The sequence below is a fragment of the Notolabrus celidotus genome, chromosome 2, assembly GCF_009762535.1.
Source record: "Notolabrus celidotus isolate fNotCel1 chromosome 2, fNotCel1.pri, whole genome shotgun sequence".
Classification (NCBI taxonomy): domain Eukaryota; kingdom Metazoa; phylum Chordata; class Actinopteri; order Labriformes; family Labridae; genus Notolabrus; species Notolabrus celidotus.
The window spans coordinates 2,220,269-2,237,398 of record NC_048273.1 but is presented as its reverse complement, the minus strand read 5'-3'; the positions used below and the strand labels follow the sequence as shown (position 1 = coordinate 2,237,398).

The 17,130-nt window shown below is 39.8% G+C and overlaps 1 protein-coding gene across 1 annotated transcript in view; it reads left to right on the top strand.

Annotated features, from left to right (window-relative positions):
• Positions 1–17,130, top strand: part of ptprsa (protein tyrosine phosphatase receptor type Sa) — a 290,186-nt gene that overhangs the window by 89,276 nt on the left and 183,780 nt on the right. Inside the window, 2 exon segments of the mRNA XM_034711280.1 lie at positions 1,253–1,398; positions 7,406–7,547. Of these exon segments, the coding sequence (XP_034567171.1) occupies positions 1,253–1,398; positions 7,406–7,547 (288 nt within the window).

Here is a 17,130-nt window from a genome sequence, read left to right as displayed (position 1 = left end):
GACGTTATGCGCTCGCCGTTTGATCATTCCCACATATCTGTATGATTCACTTTTAACGAGTTCCCCAGGACTCTGTTTTCTCTCTCTCTCCCTCTCTTTATCCCTCTCTCTCTCCCTCTTTCTAAAAGGCTTGTTGTCTTCAAAATATTGCAACCGAGGGTGTGAGCGAAAAAAAAAAATCCCACCATCAAAACTAACTTTTGATGGAGCGTGTCTACTCTGAGAGCACATACGCTTTTATTATGCATGGACCTATTGAGAATTCAATCATTTATCATTGCTTTGTGGGTGCTTTCCTGCATTGAAACAGAAGAGGAGACTTACTTTTGATGCAAACATCAATGTCAAATAAAGACAGAAACAAACCTCACTTTTAATGCCTCCTATTTTTTTAGTGTTTTCTGAGAGTTTGCCTCTGCTCCTGTAGAATCCAGAGACCATGTCCCTGTGGAGGGTTTAAGATAAGGGGTTATTCGCCTGGAGGAACTTTACCCTGCAACTACATGCGTTTGGACTGGTGCAGTTCAGGGGTAGATGATCTCCCCCCTAAAAAGCCCCTGCTAGAGGTAGTGCCATGGGCCATGCAAGCTGCACGTTTCTGATTGGTCTGGCATTTGTAGCGTTTTCATTGGACCCGCCATGTTTAAAACACTGATTGCACGCTGCAGTGTTTACCTTTTCATTCTGCTACCACCGCGAGGAGGAGGTCCAGCAGGAGTTGCGTACGGTTGTACGGAGCGACAAGGTGTACGCCAAAGTGTTCACAAGACTCGCAGAGATGGACATAAGGCACACTGGGAAGCAGCTCAGAGAGAAGCTTAACCCTCCTGTTACCCTCAAATTTACTAAGACCTTTTGTCCTTGGGGTCAATTTGACCCCAGCATTTTAAACCTCCAGAAACTGATTGTTACCCAGATCCCAAATGTAGAGTCAGAAACGAGCGGTTTGATATGTGTAGGTCACGTGTTGCTGGCTAGTGAGCTGCCTTTTTTTTTATCTGCCCTGTCTGGTAGTTATTCTGTCTCATGTCCTTTCTCAATCAAGGACTTCTCTCAGTGGGTGTTGGTGCGGTAAAGGACCGCCAAGAGATCATAGCGTAGGTTTGTGAGACGTTGAGGCGGTGTATGCATGGGAATAAACGTTGAAGCTCTTTTATTCTGTCGTTTCAGAGACTTAATCGTGTTCTACAAAATCCATCTCATAACTTGTGCTAACATCTTCCTCTCTTCCTGTCTTCTTCTCTCTCTCCAGCACCACCACGGTTCACTAAAGTTCCAGTGGACCAGATTGGCGTCTCAGGGGGCGTGGTCTCCTTCGTGTGCCAGGCGACGGGCGACCCCAAGCCGAGGGTTAGCTGGAACAAGAAGGGGAAGAAGGTCAACTCCCAGCGCATAGAGGTGAGTGTTTTCATCTGCAGTCTGCAGGGTAACTAACTGAAACATGTCCCCATGTCAAATGTAAAACTAGGAACTCATTGTAAATACGGTCTTGGAAGTTTTGCGTCATCCAAAGTGAGTATTTGGTTATTCCAAAGTTCATAGTTTAGTTTTTATTAAGATTTCAAAATATCCTCATCAGATATTTAATGATGGTCTAAAGACGATCATTAGGGATGCATCCGGCTGAGAGTCTCCAGTTAACAGGGTCGCTGTTTAAACCGAAACACCGGCCGATCTCTGCGATCACGGCTTTTTGAGTTCAAAAGGATTTTAAAGCCGTGTTGAAACGTCTTTGCTACTCGCGCTTATCTCCTCTCACGTGTTGATTCATTCATTGCTTTTTCCATGTTTTTAACCGCAGGCGCAAAATTTTCACATTTTTTTCACGTTTTTCTGCTTTTGGAGCACAATTTCAAATTTGAGGAAAATTATTTTTTTCGAGAGGTTCCGGGTCAAGTTTTTTGTCAATTTTTTTTTGTCAACATTTTTTCTGTCAAAATTTTTTTTGTCAAAATTTTTTGGGTCAAAATGTTTTTGGTCAAAAATTTTTTTGTCAAAATTTTTTTTGTCAAAATTTTTTTGGTCAAAATTTTTTTGGTCAAAATTTTCTTTGTCAGATTTTTTTTTGTCAATTTTTTTTTTTTTTCCCAAAAAAAAATTCAATTTTTTTTTTGTTAAATTTTTTTTTTTCAAAAAAACTAAAAATTAGAATTTTTTTTCCCAACATTTTTTTTTTTCAAAATTTTCCAAAAACCATTCTAAGTCATTGTTTTTTACATCTGTGATGAATGGCATTCATCTTTGTTTTACTGCCCTCTACTGGTCTGGTGGTGTAGTGTCAAAGGATTTTAAAGCCGTGTTGAAACGTCTTTGCTACTCGCGCTTATCTCCTCTCACGTGTTGATTCAGTGAATCCATCTGTGATGAAATATAGCACCATCTAAAACAGACCAGCTGAGTCTCTTCATGCTAACAGGCTAACTGTTGTGTTGCTCATAATGATACCTGCCCGTTCGTCTGCTTCTATGGTGTCATCTGTGATGAATGGCATTCCTCTTTGTGTTACTGCCCTCTACTGGTCTGGTGGTGTAGTGCATTTACTTTTTTTTTCCTCCATACGTCACTGGCCTGATTTACACAATCTACCCGGGACTTCAGCCCACGGTCAAAACGCAGACAACAATGGGGACCAGGAACCTTTTAGTTCAGGGGAAAGTAGTTCAGGGGGCTAAAAGACCCAGGAACTCTTGGTCCAAATGCACCTTTAATGATCTGTGATGGTTGATAGCCTAGCTCCTGTGTCGGGTGTCCAAACAAAGGGGCGCAGGGGACTTGCATTCCCTGTGGGTAATACGCCTAACATTGACAACTCCACTTTAAAGAAAGGAACTGTCCCTTTAAAATCAGGACTAGCGTTGGATCATGGGAGTATTTACCTCCAGTGTTTAGCAACCTCCACTGCTGCTGGTAAAAAACTAATTCAGCATGACTTCGGCAGAAATTACTTCAATAAAGGATGAGGCAAAAGTTTTATTCGCTTGGGTTTAGTCTCCTTTAAATCCTTCATTCCGATGCACTGAGACATGAGGTTAACTGAATAAACATGAAGTAACTTAGGAGAACCTTTTGGACCGTTTGGATTTGAACTTTGTAGAAAGTATTTGCGATAATGTCAGCGCAAAACTCAACAAATACACGATGCAGGCGCTGACATTTTTAGACATTTAAGGAAAGGAAATGTAACATTTCTACCTTTTGAAATACACAAAGCTGAAAGATGTTGTTCCTCACATTCCCGTCTTTCTAACCTTTATTTGTGAGCACTGTGGCTCTCTCTTAAAGCACACACCTCTATAGAAGCCGGGTTCCCACACAGTCGTCTTAGAAAGGGAGCTTTCTTCACCCCGCAGTTCTCACACGTACTTCTGGACAACGACTCCCAATCTTTTCATTGACTTGCTGCTCTGACCTTTGAGCGCCATGCAGGTCCACCATTAGCTTCAGCCGGCCTGTGATTCAACGCAGAGCTCTCCCCATTCCAACTATTTGCACTTCACTGAATCTGCCGTTCTTGTTTCCAGAGCTGTCGTTGTTTCTTTCCCCCGTCTGTGTGAATGTGTCTATCTGAGCGTTATTCATGATGTTTGTTGTTCAGTCCTCGGCAGGCGTCCCAGATGGCATCTCTAAAAGTCTTGATTGATGCTCAGTGTCTCTTAATTAAAAAGTTGCTTTCGTTAACAACGACGACAGCGCACAGGCGTTCGCCGCGCACATGCTGCGGCACGAGCACATCCAGAGGGGAGGGGAGTAAAGAAATCAAAAAAGTGACAACAACATCAACAGAGGGAGAGGCAGCATCTCAACAGAGGACAAAATAAGAAGTTCTGTTTATACGTTCCCTTCTTCTGCACGCTAAGTGGGAAACAAAGCCAAGGGCGTGACGGAGCCCGCCAGAATGGACGCTTCCCTTCTTCCGTTTAGGATAAAATAAAGAAAGAAAAAGAGGTTTTTGAAGTAGTTATGATTTTTTTTTCTCTCCTCTACCCTCTAGACAGCCGCTTTGATATCGATCATGACGCCGTGCTCTGCAGTGTTTTTAGCCTAATTAGCGCCTCAGCCCTGAGACGTGCAGCAGAGGAGCAGCAGGGCTGCTGAAGACTCGTACTCGTACCTCAAAGTGAAGCTTCGCTCTGAGATCTGGGCTCTGAACCCTTCGTGTAGATGTTGTAAGCCCCTCTGAGGGATGATAGATATTGAAAGAGTAGTTTCTCTCTCCGACTGACAGACAGGCTGACCATCTCCTCCTCACACGCCGCCCATCCAAAAGAGATTAGCAGGGGGGGAAATGGCTGACTACATTAAAAGGCAGGGGTAATTGGCGCAGAAATGCCGCCATTTAAATTCCAGTCATTGACCCGCGTCTTGACGTTCTGCTTCTTGCAGCAGGATACATGACAGCTGATGTGGTTTTCAGGGAAATCAATCCTGTGACTTTTTAGAATTCGGCCGGGCGCCAATATCATTAAGTGCTCCGTCAAAACTGCACCACTCACAGATTTACCAACACGTCTGAAAGCAGGGGCGCGCTTAAAAAGCTGCTTCTTGTGTTTGTAATGAGAGCGCTGTTCAAACGCAGTTGATTGAGTGTTTTAATTAAAGATTAAAGACCTGAGTGGCGTTGTTTTTGCATGTTTAAAACATCAGATTCTGACTCAAAAGAAGAAGTGAGCTCTAAATTGGGAAAGTGGCTTCATAATAGCTGCAGAATACAATCAGCTGTGTCTTACTCACACTCATACCCCCATCCCTACATGTGTTTGTGATACTATACTGTGTGCAGAGTGAGTAAAAATACATTGATACCCTTTATTATTTCATCATTCTCTTCATAATTAAAGCATAAAGGGTGTTGATGTTTTTATAGCCGCTCTCTTTTTGGAGGTGAGTCTTCTTTCTCTTTGGACTCGCGCTTTTCTTCTGCTCAGTATTCGCGGCACAGGATGCAGTCAGAGTGGAGTCTGATTTTGTTTTCCAAAAGGTTCAAAACAAAAGGGCTTTACAGAGAACAAAGGGCATAATTACAGATAAAAACAAGAGATGAAGACACGGGGGGGCAGGCACATCACGCACACACAAAACGCTCTGTCTGTGTGTTAGGATAGAGGAAGTGTGTTTGTTTAAATCTCTGTATTTATGAGGACTAGAGGCTTAATAAGAATATCTGTCTGCTGCATATTTATTCAGTTTTGGGTCAAGTTAACGATCCATTTTTAGAGACCGACTTCTAACTTCTGTTACATCAAAACAACGAGGACGCCGACACTCAGCCTTTCTGCATCTCTTAGGGAGAAGCGTGTTCTGGTGCTACGTGCTAATTCTCACATTTAAAGATTGTGTGTTCCTGTCGGCACATCCACCGTGAAGATGACAGCTTGTTGTCATTCTTCTGTTTCCCTAACTGAGGTGGATTTGGGGAAACTATGGGACGCGGTTGAGCTGAGCCGCAGCCAGGTGGCCAAGCAGTCCTGCATATGCGCCGGTCATTTCCCAGGACCGGTTCTCTAACTTTCCCCAGGACCAGTTCACTAACTTTCCTCAGGACCGGTTCACTAACTTTCCTCAGGACCAGTTCACTAACTTTCCCCAGGACCAGTTCACTAACTTTCCCCAGGACCGGTCCACTAACTTTCCCCAGGACCGGTTCTCTAACTTTCCCCAGGACCAGTTCACTAACTTTCCTCAGGACCGGTTCACTAACTTTCCCCAGGACCGGTTCACTAACTTTCCTCAGGACCGGTTCACTAACTTTCCCCAGGACCGGGTCACTTTTCCCCAGGACCGGTCCACTAACTTTCCCCAGGACCAGTTCACTAACTTTCCTCAGGACAGGTTCACTAACTCTCCCCAGGACCGGTTCACTAACTTTCCCCAGGACCAGTTCACTAACTTTCCTCAGGACAGGTTCACTAACTCTCCCCAGGACCGGGTCACTAACTTTCCCCAGGACCGGTTCACTAACTTTCCTCAGGACCGGTCCACTAACTTTCCTCAGGACCGGGTCACTTTTCCCCAGGACCGGTCCACTAACTATCCCCAGGACCGGTTCACTTACTTTCCCCAGGACCAGTTCACTAACTTTCCTCAGGACCGGTTCACTAACTTTCCCCAGGACCGGTTCACTAACTTTCCTCAGGACCGGTTCACTAACTTTCCCCAGGACCGGGTCACTTTTCCCCAGGACCGGTCCACTAACTTTCCCCAGGACCAGTTCACTAACTTTCCTCAGGACAGGTTCACTAACTCTCCCCAGGACCGGTTCACTAACTTTCCCCAGGACCAGTTCACTAACTTTCCTCAGGACAGGTTCACTAACTCTCCCCAGGACCGGGTCACTAACTTTCCCCAGGACCGGTTCACTAACTTTCCTCAGGACCGGTCCACTAACTTTCCTCAGGACCGGGTCACTTTTCCCCAGGACCGGTCCACTAACTATCCCCAGGACCGGTTCACTTACTTTCCCCAGGACCAGTTCACTAACTTTCCTCAGGACCGGTCCACTAACTCTCCCCAGGACCAGTTCACTAACTTTCCCCAGGACCAGTTCACTAACTGTCCTCAGGACCGGGTCACTAACTTTCCCCAGGACCGGTTCACTAACTTTCCTCAGGACCAGTTCACTAACTTTCCTCAGGACCGGTCCACTAACTCTCCCCAGGACCAGTTCACTAACTTTCCTCAGGACCGGTCCACTAACTCTCCCCAGGACCAGTTCACTAACTTTCCCCAGGACCAATTCACTAACTGTCCTCAGGACCGGGTCACTAACTTTCCCCAGGACCAGTTCACTAACTTTCCCCAGGACCAGTTCACTAACTGTCCTCAGGACCGGTCCACTAACTCTCCCCAGGACCAGTTCACTAACTTTCCCCAAGACCAGTTCACTAACTGTCCTCAGGACCGGTCCAATAACTTTCCCCAGGACCGGTTCACTAACTATCCCCAAACAGCTCCGTCTGACACCCAGAACCGAGCTCCTCTGCGTGCACATACTACACTTCAGCCTCCTCTGCTCCGGGCGTCCCATGGTCCTGTTGCCCCGGAGACTACGGAGTGATAAAACTAATAAATGATAGAAGTCCTGATCCTGAAGTATTTTGTGACTCTGGAGTTTTGATGTCTTTAGATTCAGAGTCAGACGGTTCAAACATGCAGGCTGTGAACTCTCTCTTGACCTGTCAATCAAAGAGTTCGGCCACGCCCACACAGTCCTGAGAAAAGCCCTGACCTGTAAAATAAGATGTTTTTAAACAGAGTTTTTTATGGATGTTTATTTTCACTCAGATTTCTGTTGAAGCTTGATTACACATTACATTTTGATATTCTATATGAATGTTAAATATTCCATTTATGCTTTACAGCAGCTCCCACCATCTCTGTCTCTGACGATGCACTTTCCTCCTCACAGACCATCGAGTTTGACGAAGGCGCCGGCGCTGTACTCCGCATCCAGCCTCTGCGAGCGCCTCGCGATGAGAACATCTACGAGTGTGTTGCAGAGAACAGCGAGGGGGAGATCACTGTCAACGCCAAGCTGTCCATCATCCGAGGTGAGTCCTGCATTGTTAATCAGTGTTCAGAGAGATAACTACAAAATAAATCATTGGCAAGCACATCTGGGAGCTCCTCAGGTCTTTTATGATGACATCTTGGACCGCAGTTTTTGAACTGCTCTTGACAGTGAGTGAGGGCGCCGCTTGAAATCCTTTTGACTGCAATTTCTGTTGATCTATTTTTGACAGACTCGCGCTGTAAGGGCTGTTAAACTGGGATTTTCGATCAGTGTGTCTGTGCTACAAAACAGACTTGCAACGTTGCAATTGGTATTCTACTTTGTGATAAGAACATGTATTTTTCTTTAAGATAAGATGTAATGACACTTTATTGATCCCTGGGGGGACATTCAGTTGTTGCAGCAACATGGACTTTGCAGAAAGAGAATAATAGAGAACAAATACAGAAAAAATGCAAGTAAAGTTAAAATAAAAATAACACCTGCAACCACCGCCTGATGTGCTGCACTGATGAGGCCTAGGCTGAAACTGTGAGCATACGCGTGCAGTTATCAGCATAGTGGACATTGCAGTACTGCCTGTCACCAGCAGGGTGCAAGAAGCTTTTTTTTGTGTGTCCTGATGCCCTGAATGTGTATGTCCGAACTTGTGCACGTAGCTAAAAAAAAACTGTATAGGGAGGGTTATTTTAGCCTCTTTTTTTAACCCTTTAGGGGGCGCTATGGAGCAGATTTTGGAATTTCTTTGACAAGAGCCCCAAAATATATAAATGGGATGCGTGGCTGATGCGTGTGGCTGATTTGGTGAGATTTGTTGCATTTTAAAGCCCCCAAAAATCCATTTCCTGTTTATAGCGAGACGTGTGTTTGCATCGCCTGAACGTCTGCCACGCCCACAATTTTTTGATTTAGACAAAAAAAAAAAAAAAAGATGGCCGACTTCCTGTTGGGATTTCATGACATTAGGAATCTTTTTTATAGGTCTTAGCCTGATAGATATGTAGAAAAAAAATTGTGAATGTAAGTTCAACCATGTTGAGAGGGTGCCCATTTGGAAAGAAGGTGGCGCTATAGAGCCATTTTTGGGACTTTTTGCACGGGACCAAAAGAATATGGAACTTTTCACCAGGCCTGATGAATTTGCCAAGTTCAAGAAAAAAAGATGGCCGACTTCCTGTTGGGATTTCATGACATTAGAATCTTTTTTATAGGTCTTGGCCTGATATGTGAAAAAAGCATGTCATGCATGTAAGTTGAACCGTGTCGAGGGGTGCCATGTTGGAAGGAAGGGGGCGCTATTGAGCCATTTTTGGGACATTTTGCACAGCACCTAAAGAATATTAAACTTTCGCCAGGCCTGATGAGTGTGGCCAATTTGGTGAGATTTTGTGCATTTTAAAGCCCCCAAAAATCAATTTCCTGTTTATGACGAGACATGTGCGTTTGATGCACCACCTGAACGCCTGCCAAGCAGACGCATTTCTGATAATTTTGAATCATCAATGTGTTTACTACAGAATGTGCGTGGTTTGGACTCCATCAGAGAAAAGGCCTAGGGCAAGATGTCTTAAATGCGTACCCTGGGAATCGCCAAAATCAAGGCAAGGCAAGGCAAGGCAAGGCAAGGCAAGGCAAGGCAAGGCAAGGCAAGGCAAGGCAAGGCAAGGCAAGGCAAGGCAAGGCAAGGCAAGGCAAGGCAAGGCAGCTTTATTTGTATAGAGCATTTCATACACGAAGGCAACTCAATGTGCTTTACATTAAAACATTAAAAGCATTGGAGACATTCAGACAAGCATAAAAGAACACAATTAAAATGACAAATATGATAAAACAGAAAAGAAAAGGAAAATTAGAAATATATTAAAAATTACATTAAAATTTTAATTTAAAGTGAGTTAAAATAATCTAAGATAGGAAGGCAGTGGTAAATAAAAAAGTCTGCGTCTTTGATTTAAAAGAGGTGAGAGTTGGAGCAGACCTGCAGCTTTCAGGGAGTGTGTTCCAGATATGTGGAGCATAATGACTAAACGCTGCTTCACCATGTTTCATTCTGACTCTTGGGACTGAAAGCAGACCAGTACCTGATGATGACCTCAGAGGTCGAGGTGGTTCATACAGTAGCAGCAGATCAGCAATGTATTTTGGGCCTAAACCATTCAGAGCTTTATAAACCATCAGCAGGATTTTAAAGTCTATTCTCTGACAGACAGGAAGCCAGTGTAGAGATCTAAGAACTGGAGTAATGTGGTCTACTTTTTTGGTCCTTGTTAGGACTCGATCAGACATTCAATTCAAATATCCGCGCTTCCTGTTGGGATTTCACAATGATGCTAAGAGGCTTTTTTGTAGGTCTTGGGATGGTAGATATGCAAAAAAGATTTCATGCATGTAGGTGAAAGTAGCATGAGGGGCTGGCCTTTTTAGTCATTAGGGGGTGCTATGGAGCAGGTATTGGCACGAAAGCGATGAATTTCAGCCACATTGAGGCATGCAAAGTTGGGTTTTAGGCTAGGATACAATAAGGCATTCGCTGACCTTGTCGGTGCTCTGGCCTTAAAAATGAAATACAATTTGATCATTTTATAGAAACAAAAAACAGGTTGAAATAAACCTGAAATAACATGGATGAAATATCATCCATGCTTTGACTTAAAAACACGTAACCCTTCTTTCTAAGTCTTGCTCTATCCGTAGCATTCAATAAATCATCATCCCAGGAGCCAAATTATTATATTGCAAAACCTGGAGGACTATTTCTTTGCACCTCTCAGCTGACAAAGAGGCCTTAACTTCCTGCAGACGGACAGCGTGAAGGCTGTTTATCAAGGATCCATCAATGTGATGAAACTAATCAACTGTCCATTCATGAAAGAGCTGCACCTCTATTTGCCCGTGATGGAAACCCATAGGATCCCTGAGTGAAAAAGATTGATTGGTCACCCACATACAGCCGGGGCACAGCGGCTGACAGATGTGTCTGGAAGAAGAAGAAGAGTGGGGACACACACACTCAGACGCACACACACACACACACACAAACAGGTGTAAAATAATAAAGTGTGAGATGTGTAGATGAAATCAGTGATAGCTGAACTCCATGAACCGTTATTGATTGGCTCCTATAGCTGCTAGTTTAGATATAATAGCTATTGTTTAGCTGCAGCTTAGAGGTTATGGAGGACGAGCGAGCATGTGGTCACACACTCTCCCGCTCTCTCTCCCCTCGTTCTACCTGTCTCTGCGTCTCTGCCGTCTGCCTCACACAGACACACACAGCCAATGTCTTCTCCTCTGTTCTCTCCTGCCGCCATCTGCCATGTTTCCAGGCCTGGATGAAGCTGAGCTATTGCTGGCTGGCTGGCAGCACATGAGCTGCTAGGCCTTCCTGGCTGTCAGAATCACAGGCAGTGAAATGGTGTGTGTGAGTGTGTGTGTGTGGGTTTTTGGACACAATGATTGGAAGACTGGTCCAGTATCCTGGGGTGGTTATTGTTTGCTACAAACCTCCCACCCTGAAACATGCTGGAAGGTGCGAGGGGAGTGTTAGTGCCTAAGGTGTCCTTCAAAACTTGATGTTCATCTTGAATTGGAGGACTCGGAGCTGTGAGATTCATGTGTGTTCATCTTCCTGTCAGCTCTTCTCATGCTGGTGCTCTAAATCATGCACACGGAGGGAACTGGTCGCACTTTGTTGAATATTTACGACTGAATTACACAAAGCTGGGTGAATTTGGAACTCATTCTCACTCCATCTGATCCTGCTCATGTTCACACGTCGTTGGTGCAGTTTTTAAGGACATTTACTGATTCATACGTAGACGCTTTGCCAACTTTGACCCAATTTCATGTACACTTAAAGAACAGGTAGCAGGTTGGTGCTGTTTATAAAGACTTATGCTGCTGATTTACACAGATAGCTTGTAAAAATTTGACCCATTTGTCCTCCAATTTCATCCCATGGTTATAAAACAAAGCAGCAGGTAGCAGTTTGGTTATTTTAAGGACTTTTGCCTCTGATTTTAACATTTTGATCCTGTTTAAACCCCATTTTGACCTCAGTCTGCTACTGATCATCATATAAGAACAGTTATCTACATGAAAGGGACAGGTAGCAGTGAGATGCATTTATGAGGAACTTTGATACTGATTTACAGACAGAAGCTGGTCCGATTTTGACCCCATTTCAACCCTGATTTGACCCTTTCATGCCCATCCAAGAACCAGGAGGAAATTTGGTGCTAATATGAAGACTTTGAATAAAGTTGATTAATTTTAGACATTTTTTTCCCCACATTTGACCCTATTTGACCTTGTTGGTAATAATAATAATAATAATAATAATAATAATAATAATAATAATAATAATAATAAAACTAAATTATTAATAATAATATATTAATAATGTGAATACTAATACTACCAATAAATAATAATACAAATAAATAAATACATAAAAATACAAATAATTATATTAGTAATAATAATGATAATAATAAAAATAATAATGTTTATTTATCTAGCACTTAAAACAATAAAACACTTAAAAACAGAAAAAACAGGGGGAAAAATTAACAAATAAAAAACAATAAAACAGTAAAATAATTAAAATCAGTAAATTAATTAAAAAATAAAACAATTAAAAATTAAATAAAAGGAGGATTTAATAAAATAAACAATTGATAGAAATAAATTAAAGATAAATATAGCATCACAGATAAAAGGTAATGGTACAAGAAGTCCTTTAGATACAAATATTTTTTCAGAATGGATTTAAAAGAAGATATATTCAAGGGACCTCAGCACTAAAAGCTTGGTGACCTTTAGTCCTCATTGAAGGAGCAGGAAGCGGTTTACTGCTGTTATTAAGACCCAAATTAAACCCCAATCTGACCCCATGTGTTGCATGTGTAGCTCCACAGGACTTAAGTTGAGTTAAAGATGTGTTTAATCGTTAATACCACATACGCTATGCGTAGTAATTCTGCTTATTCATGGACTGCTGCAGAAAACAAAGTCCCTTTGTGAGGAACCGCTGGACACAGAGACCGATTGAAAACAAGGAAATGAGAACAAGGAACCAGGACACTGCATTTCAAACGACAGGCCCAGGATTGCGTGTTATCAGTTGTGTTAAAGAGCACAGGGCTAACCCAGGGCGGGCCACAGGAGAGGCAGGGAAATGAAATGTATTGGAATTGAACTCAATGAGGTTTCCTCTAAAGCCCAGAGGAAGGTGGCAGCTCCTCCGCCCGGGCAAGACCCGGCAACGAAGGAGGCATAAAGGTGTGATGACGGAGGGGAAGGTGCAAAACGAGCAGCCGAGGAGAGGAGCGGGACATTCTATCTGTTCTCCATCTTGAATGAGGTCAAACCCTCCTGCATTAACCCATCAGTGTTAGGAAGGAGACACGAGGTAGAGGGTGGAAAAATGAGAATATGAGAGGAGAGAGGGGTAATTTGATTCACAGAAGAAGCCGAAATGTGAGGATGGAGAGAGGTGTTCGGGGTTAAACGGAAATGTGTAGAAAGCGAGTGAAAGAATCATGGCGAGTGCGAGGAGAGGGAGAAGCAGAGGGAAGAAATATGAGGACAAAATGTGGAGGAGTTGGCCAGAGATGAAGGGAGACAACAGGGGGTGCTGTGGACGATTGGCAGCGCAGCACAGGTGAGGAGGACAATAGGCGAACACGGGTTCTTGGAACAGGGGCATAGGATTACGGGATGTGGGACAAGGCACATGGGACACATTCACAGTAAACAGCGGGTGGTTGCGGTCTGGGATCTGGAGAGGCAGAAAATGGGTCGTGACGGTGGGTGACTTGGCCAGAGCTCTGCAAAGGAAAAATACAGCTGCATGCAAACACAATCCCACACAAGACATTACAGACATAAACAAACATGTGCATCAATATGAGGCCTGTGTATGCATGTTAAATTGAGCATGCATGCTGACTGGAAGGCCGGGGATAAACCTTTACTTCACAGCAGCACATGGGTATGAGTTTGCAGCACTGTTCAAAACAGGGTTACACAGAGCAAAGTTACTACAGACAAAAAAAGAAAAATGTGAGGAAGACAAAAATAAAAAAAATGAACAATGTTTGGAGAGTAAAAACAAAAGACTAAAGATAAAAATAAAAACAAATCAGAAATTAAAAATATAAAAATATAATAATATAATACTACAATAACATAAAATAAAATAATAATACTAATAATAATATGCAAATTAAATATTAAAAAGTAGAAATATTAAATTAAAAATATATTTTTAAAAGTATAATGATATAAAAAGTAACTAAAGACAAAAAAAGAAATGTGAGGAAGACAAAAAAAATTAAAATAAAACAATGTTGGAAGAATAAAAAAAAGACTAAAGATGAAAACAATAAAAGAAATCAGAAATAAAAAATATAGAAATATAATAATATAATACTACAATAATATAATAGTACAATAAAATTAAATGCAAATTAAATATTAAAAAGTAGAAATATTAAATAAAAAATATATTTTTAAAAGTATGATATAACAATGTAATAATAATAATGTAAAAATGTTGACATATAAACTATAATACTTTTGAAATATTAAAATATTAAAAAGTTAAAATATTAAATAAAAAGTATTGAAATATAAAATATGATAATTTACAAATTAAATATAAAAAAGTAGAAATATTAAATAAAAAATATATTTATAAAAGTGTAATGATAAAAAAATATAATAATAACAATGTAAAAATGTTAACATATAAACTAATAATTTAAACATAGTAAAAGTAAAAATATTAAATAAAATTATTAAAATATTAAATAGAATGATAAAATCCTGCCAGTGATCCTTCCTAAAAATTATACAAAAATATGAAAGATTGATTTAATATAATCTAATGAATAAGATAAGTCTGAAGCATTATCTTTTTTTATTTTTGTTTGTAGAAGAGTACTTTTATTTTCCTTGTGCTCAAGATTCATGGCAGCAAAAACTGCCTGTGCCATGTATACATGAAAGAATGTGGAGAATATCAGCAGCACTGAGTTCATCATACACACACACACACACACACAAATCTGTGCACACATACAGCAAAGATACACACACATACTTGGAGCATGGTATGGGTATGAGTTTGCAGCACTGTTCAAAACAGGGTTACACAGAGCAAAGTTACTACAGACAAAAAAAAAAATGTGAGGAAGACAAAAATAAATAAATAAAACAATGTTGGAGATAAAAGCAAAAGACTAGAGATGAAAACAATAAAAAAAATCAGAAATAAAAGATATAAAAATATGATAATATAATACTACAGTAACATAATACTACAATAATATAAAATAAAATAATGTAAACAAAAATAATAATAATAATAATAATAATATGCAAATTAAATATTAAAAAGTAGAAATATTAAATAAAAGATATATTTCTAAAAGTATAATGATATAAAAATATAAAAATAAAATAATAATAATGTAAAAAAATGTTGATAGATATATAAACTATAATACTTTTGAAATATTAAAATATTAAAAAGTAAAAATATTGAAAATATTAAAAAGTTAATATATTAAATAAAAAGCATTAAAATATAAGATATAATAATATACAAATTAAATATAAAAAAGTAGAAACATTAAATACAAAAGTATATTATAAAAGTATAATGATATAAAAATTTGAAATACACAATAATGACAATGTAAAAATGTTAACATATAAACTATAATAATTTAAAAATATTAAAAAGTAAAAATATTGAATACAAAATATTAAAATATAAAATATAATAATATACAAATTAAATATAAAAAAGTAGAAATATTAAATACAAAAGTACATTTATAAAAGTATAATGATATAAAAATACAAAAATAAAATAATAATAATGTAAAAAAATGTTGATATATAAGCTAATACTTTTGAAAAATTAAAATATTAAAAAGTCAAAATATTGAAAATATTAAAAAGTTAACATATTAAATAAAAAGTATTAAAATATAAAATATAATAATATACAAATTAAATATAAAAAATTGAAATATTAAATACAAAAATATATTTATAAAAGTATAATGATATAAAAAATATAAAATACACAATAATACCAATGTAAAAATGTTAACATATAAACTATAATAATTACAAAATATTAAAAAGTAAAAATATGAAATACAAAATATTAAAATATTAAATATAATAATATACAAATTAAATATAAAAAAGTAGAAATATTAAATAAAAAATAGATTTATAAAAGTATAATGATATAAAAATATAGTAATAAAATAATAATGTAAAAATGTTAACATATAAACTTTAATAATTTAAAAATATTAAAAAGTAAAAATATTAAATACAAAAGTATTAAAATGGAAAATGGAATGATAAAATCCTGCCAGTGATCCTTCCTAAAAAGACTGAAAATTTTAAAAGATTGATGCAATATAATCTGATGAATGAGATAAGTCTGAAGTATTGTGTTTTTATAATTATTGTTTGCACCGAGTTCATCATACACACACACATACCTGGAGCATGCATGCACGTAACCACTCCCACCACACACTGTGTAAACTTAAATATATCATTACATAAGCTCCTGTATGCACAGCAAGATTAAGGCCTTCTGCAGAATGCACACAAACATAAGACATGACAAACATTCCAAACATGATCTCCTGCTCTTTTTAAAAACTGCACCCTGACAATGACACGGCCCCACCTCCTCATCTGTTTGTGCTAACGTGTGTGTGTTTGTGTGTTGGTGGCAATGGCAGGGTGCGTTTAGCAGCGATGGTGACACCTCCTTGGCTGATGCTCCACTGCCTCAGCTGAATACCTAAGATGGGGGCCATCTGGCTCCACACAGACACACACACACACACAGTCCTCTGGGAGTCCTTGGAGAGGGGCAGACAAGTGTATGAAGCACACTCTTGAGTTCTGACACAACTTGCTGCTTGCTGAGTTTTTTTTTATCTCTTGTGTTTTTCCAGAAAGTGTCAAAAGAAGGGAAAGTTAAATCTGTGATATTGTCAGCTCATGCTGTCGTAAGGAGATCATGCAGAGTAATCCTGCTTTGTGTGCCTGTGTTTAAGATGCTGCAGTGTTTAGCCCTGTGATTACACTTGCAAATAGATTCACCCCTGAGGCTTCCCATAGCGCACAAGCCATGATTGATGAGATGGGGGTCTGGGATTCAGTTTTTCCATGCTGAAGAAGTTGTAAATAAGACGTGTCTGTTCAGATGATTGGTAAACTCATCTGATGAGATCAGTCAGAGCTTCCTTAAAGGGTCCCTCAGGGCAGGAGTGATCATGTTGGTTGGGTTAAACCTCAGAAGTGGTCCAATAGAGCAAACATTCAACACATGATTAACATTCAGATATGATCTAAAGGCTTTTAGTGAACCCACAGGCAGCAGAAAACTCCCCATCAGACCCACACAAGCCTGCACATTGTCCACTCCTCATGTCTGTGCGTGCATGGTGTCAGAAATTAGACTCAGTCGTGACGTTCATGTGCTCCGCTGCACCTGTGTGAGCGTACACACAGTCACGCTCAGTCCCTGCTTGTTTTCTTTTGCCACTCTGAACCAGGTGGAACCAATCAGA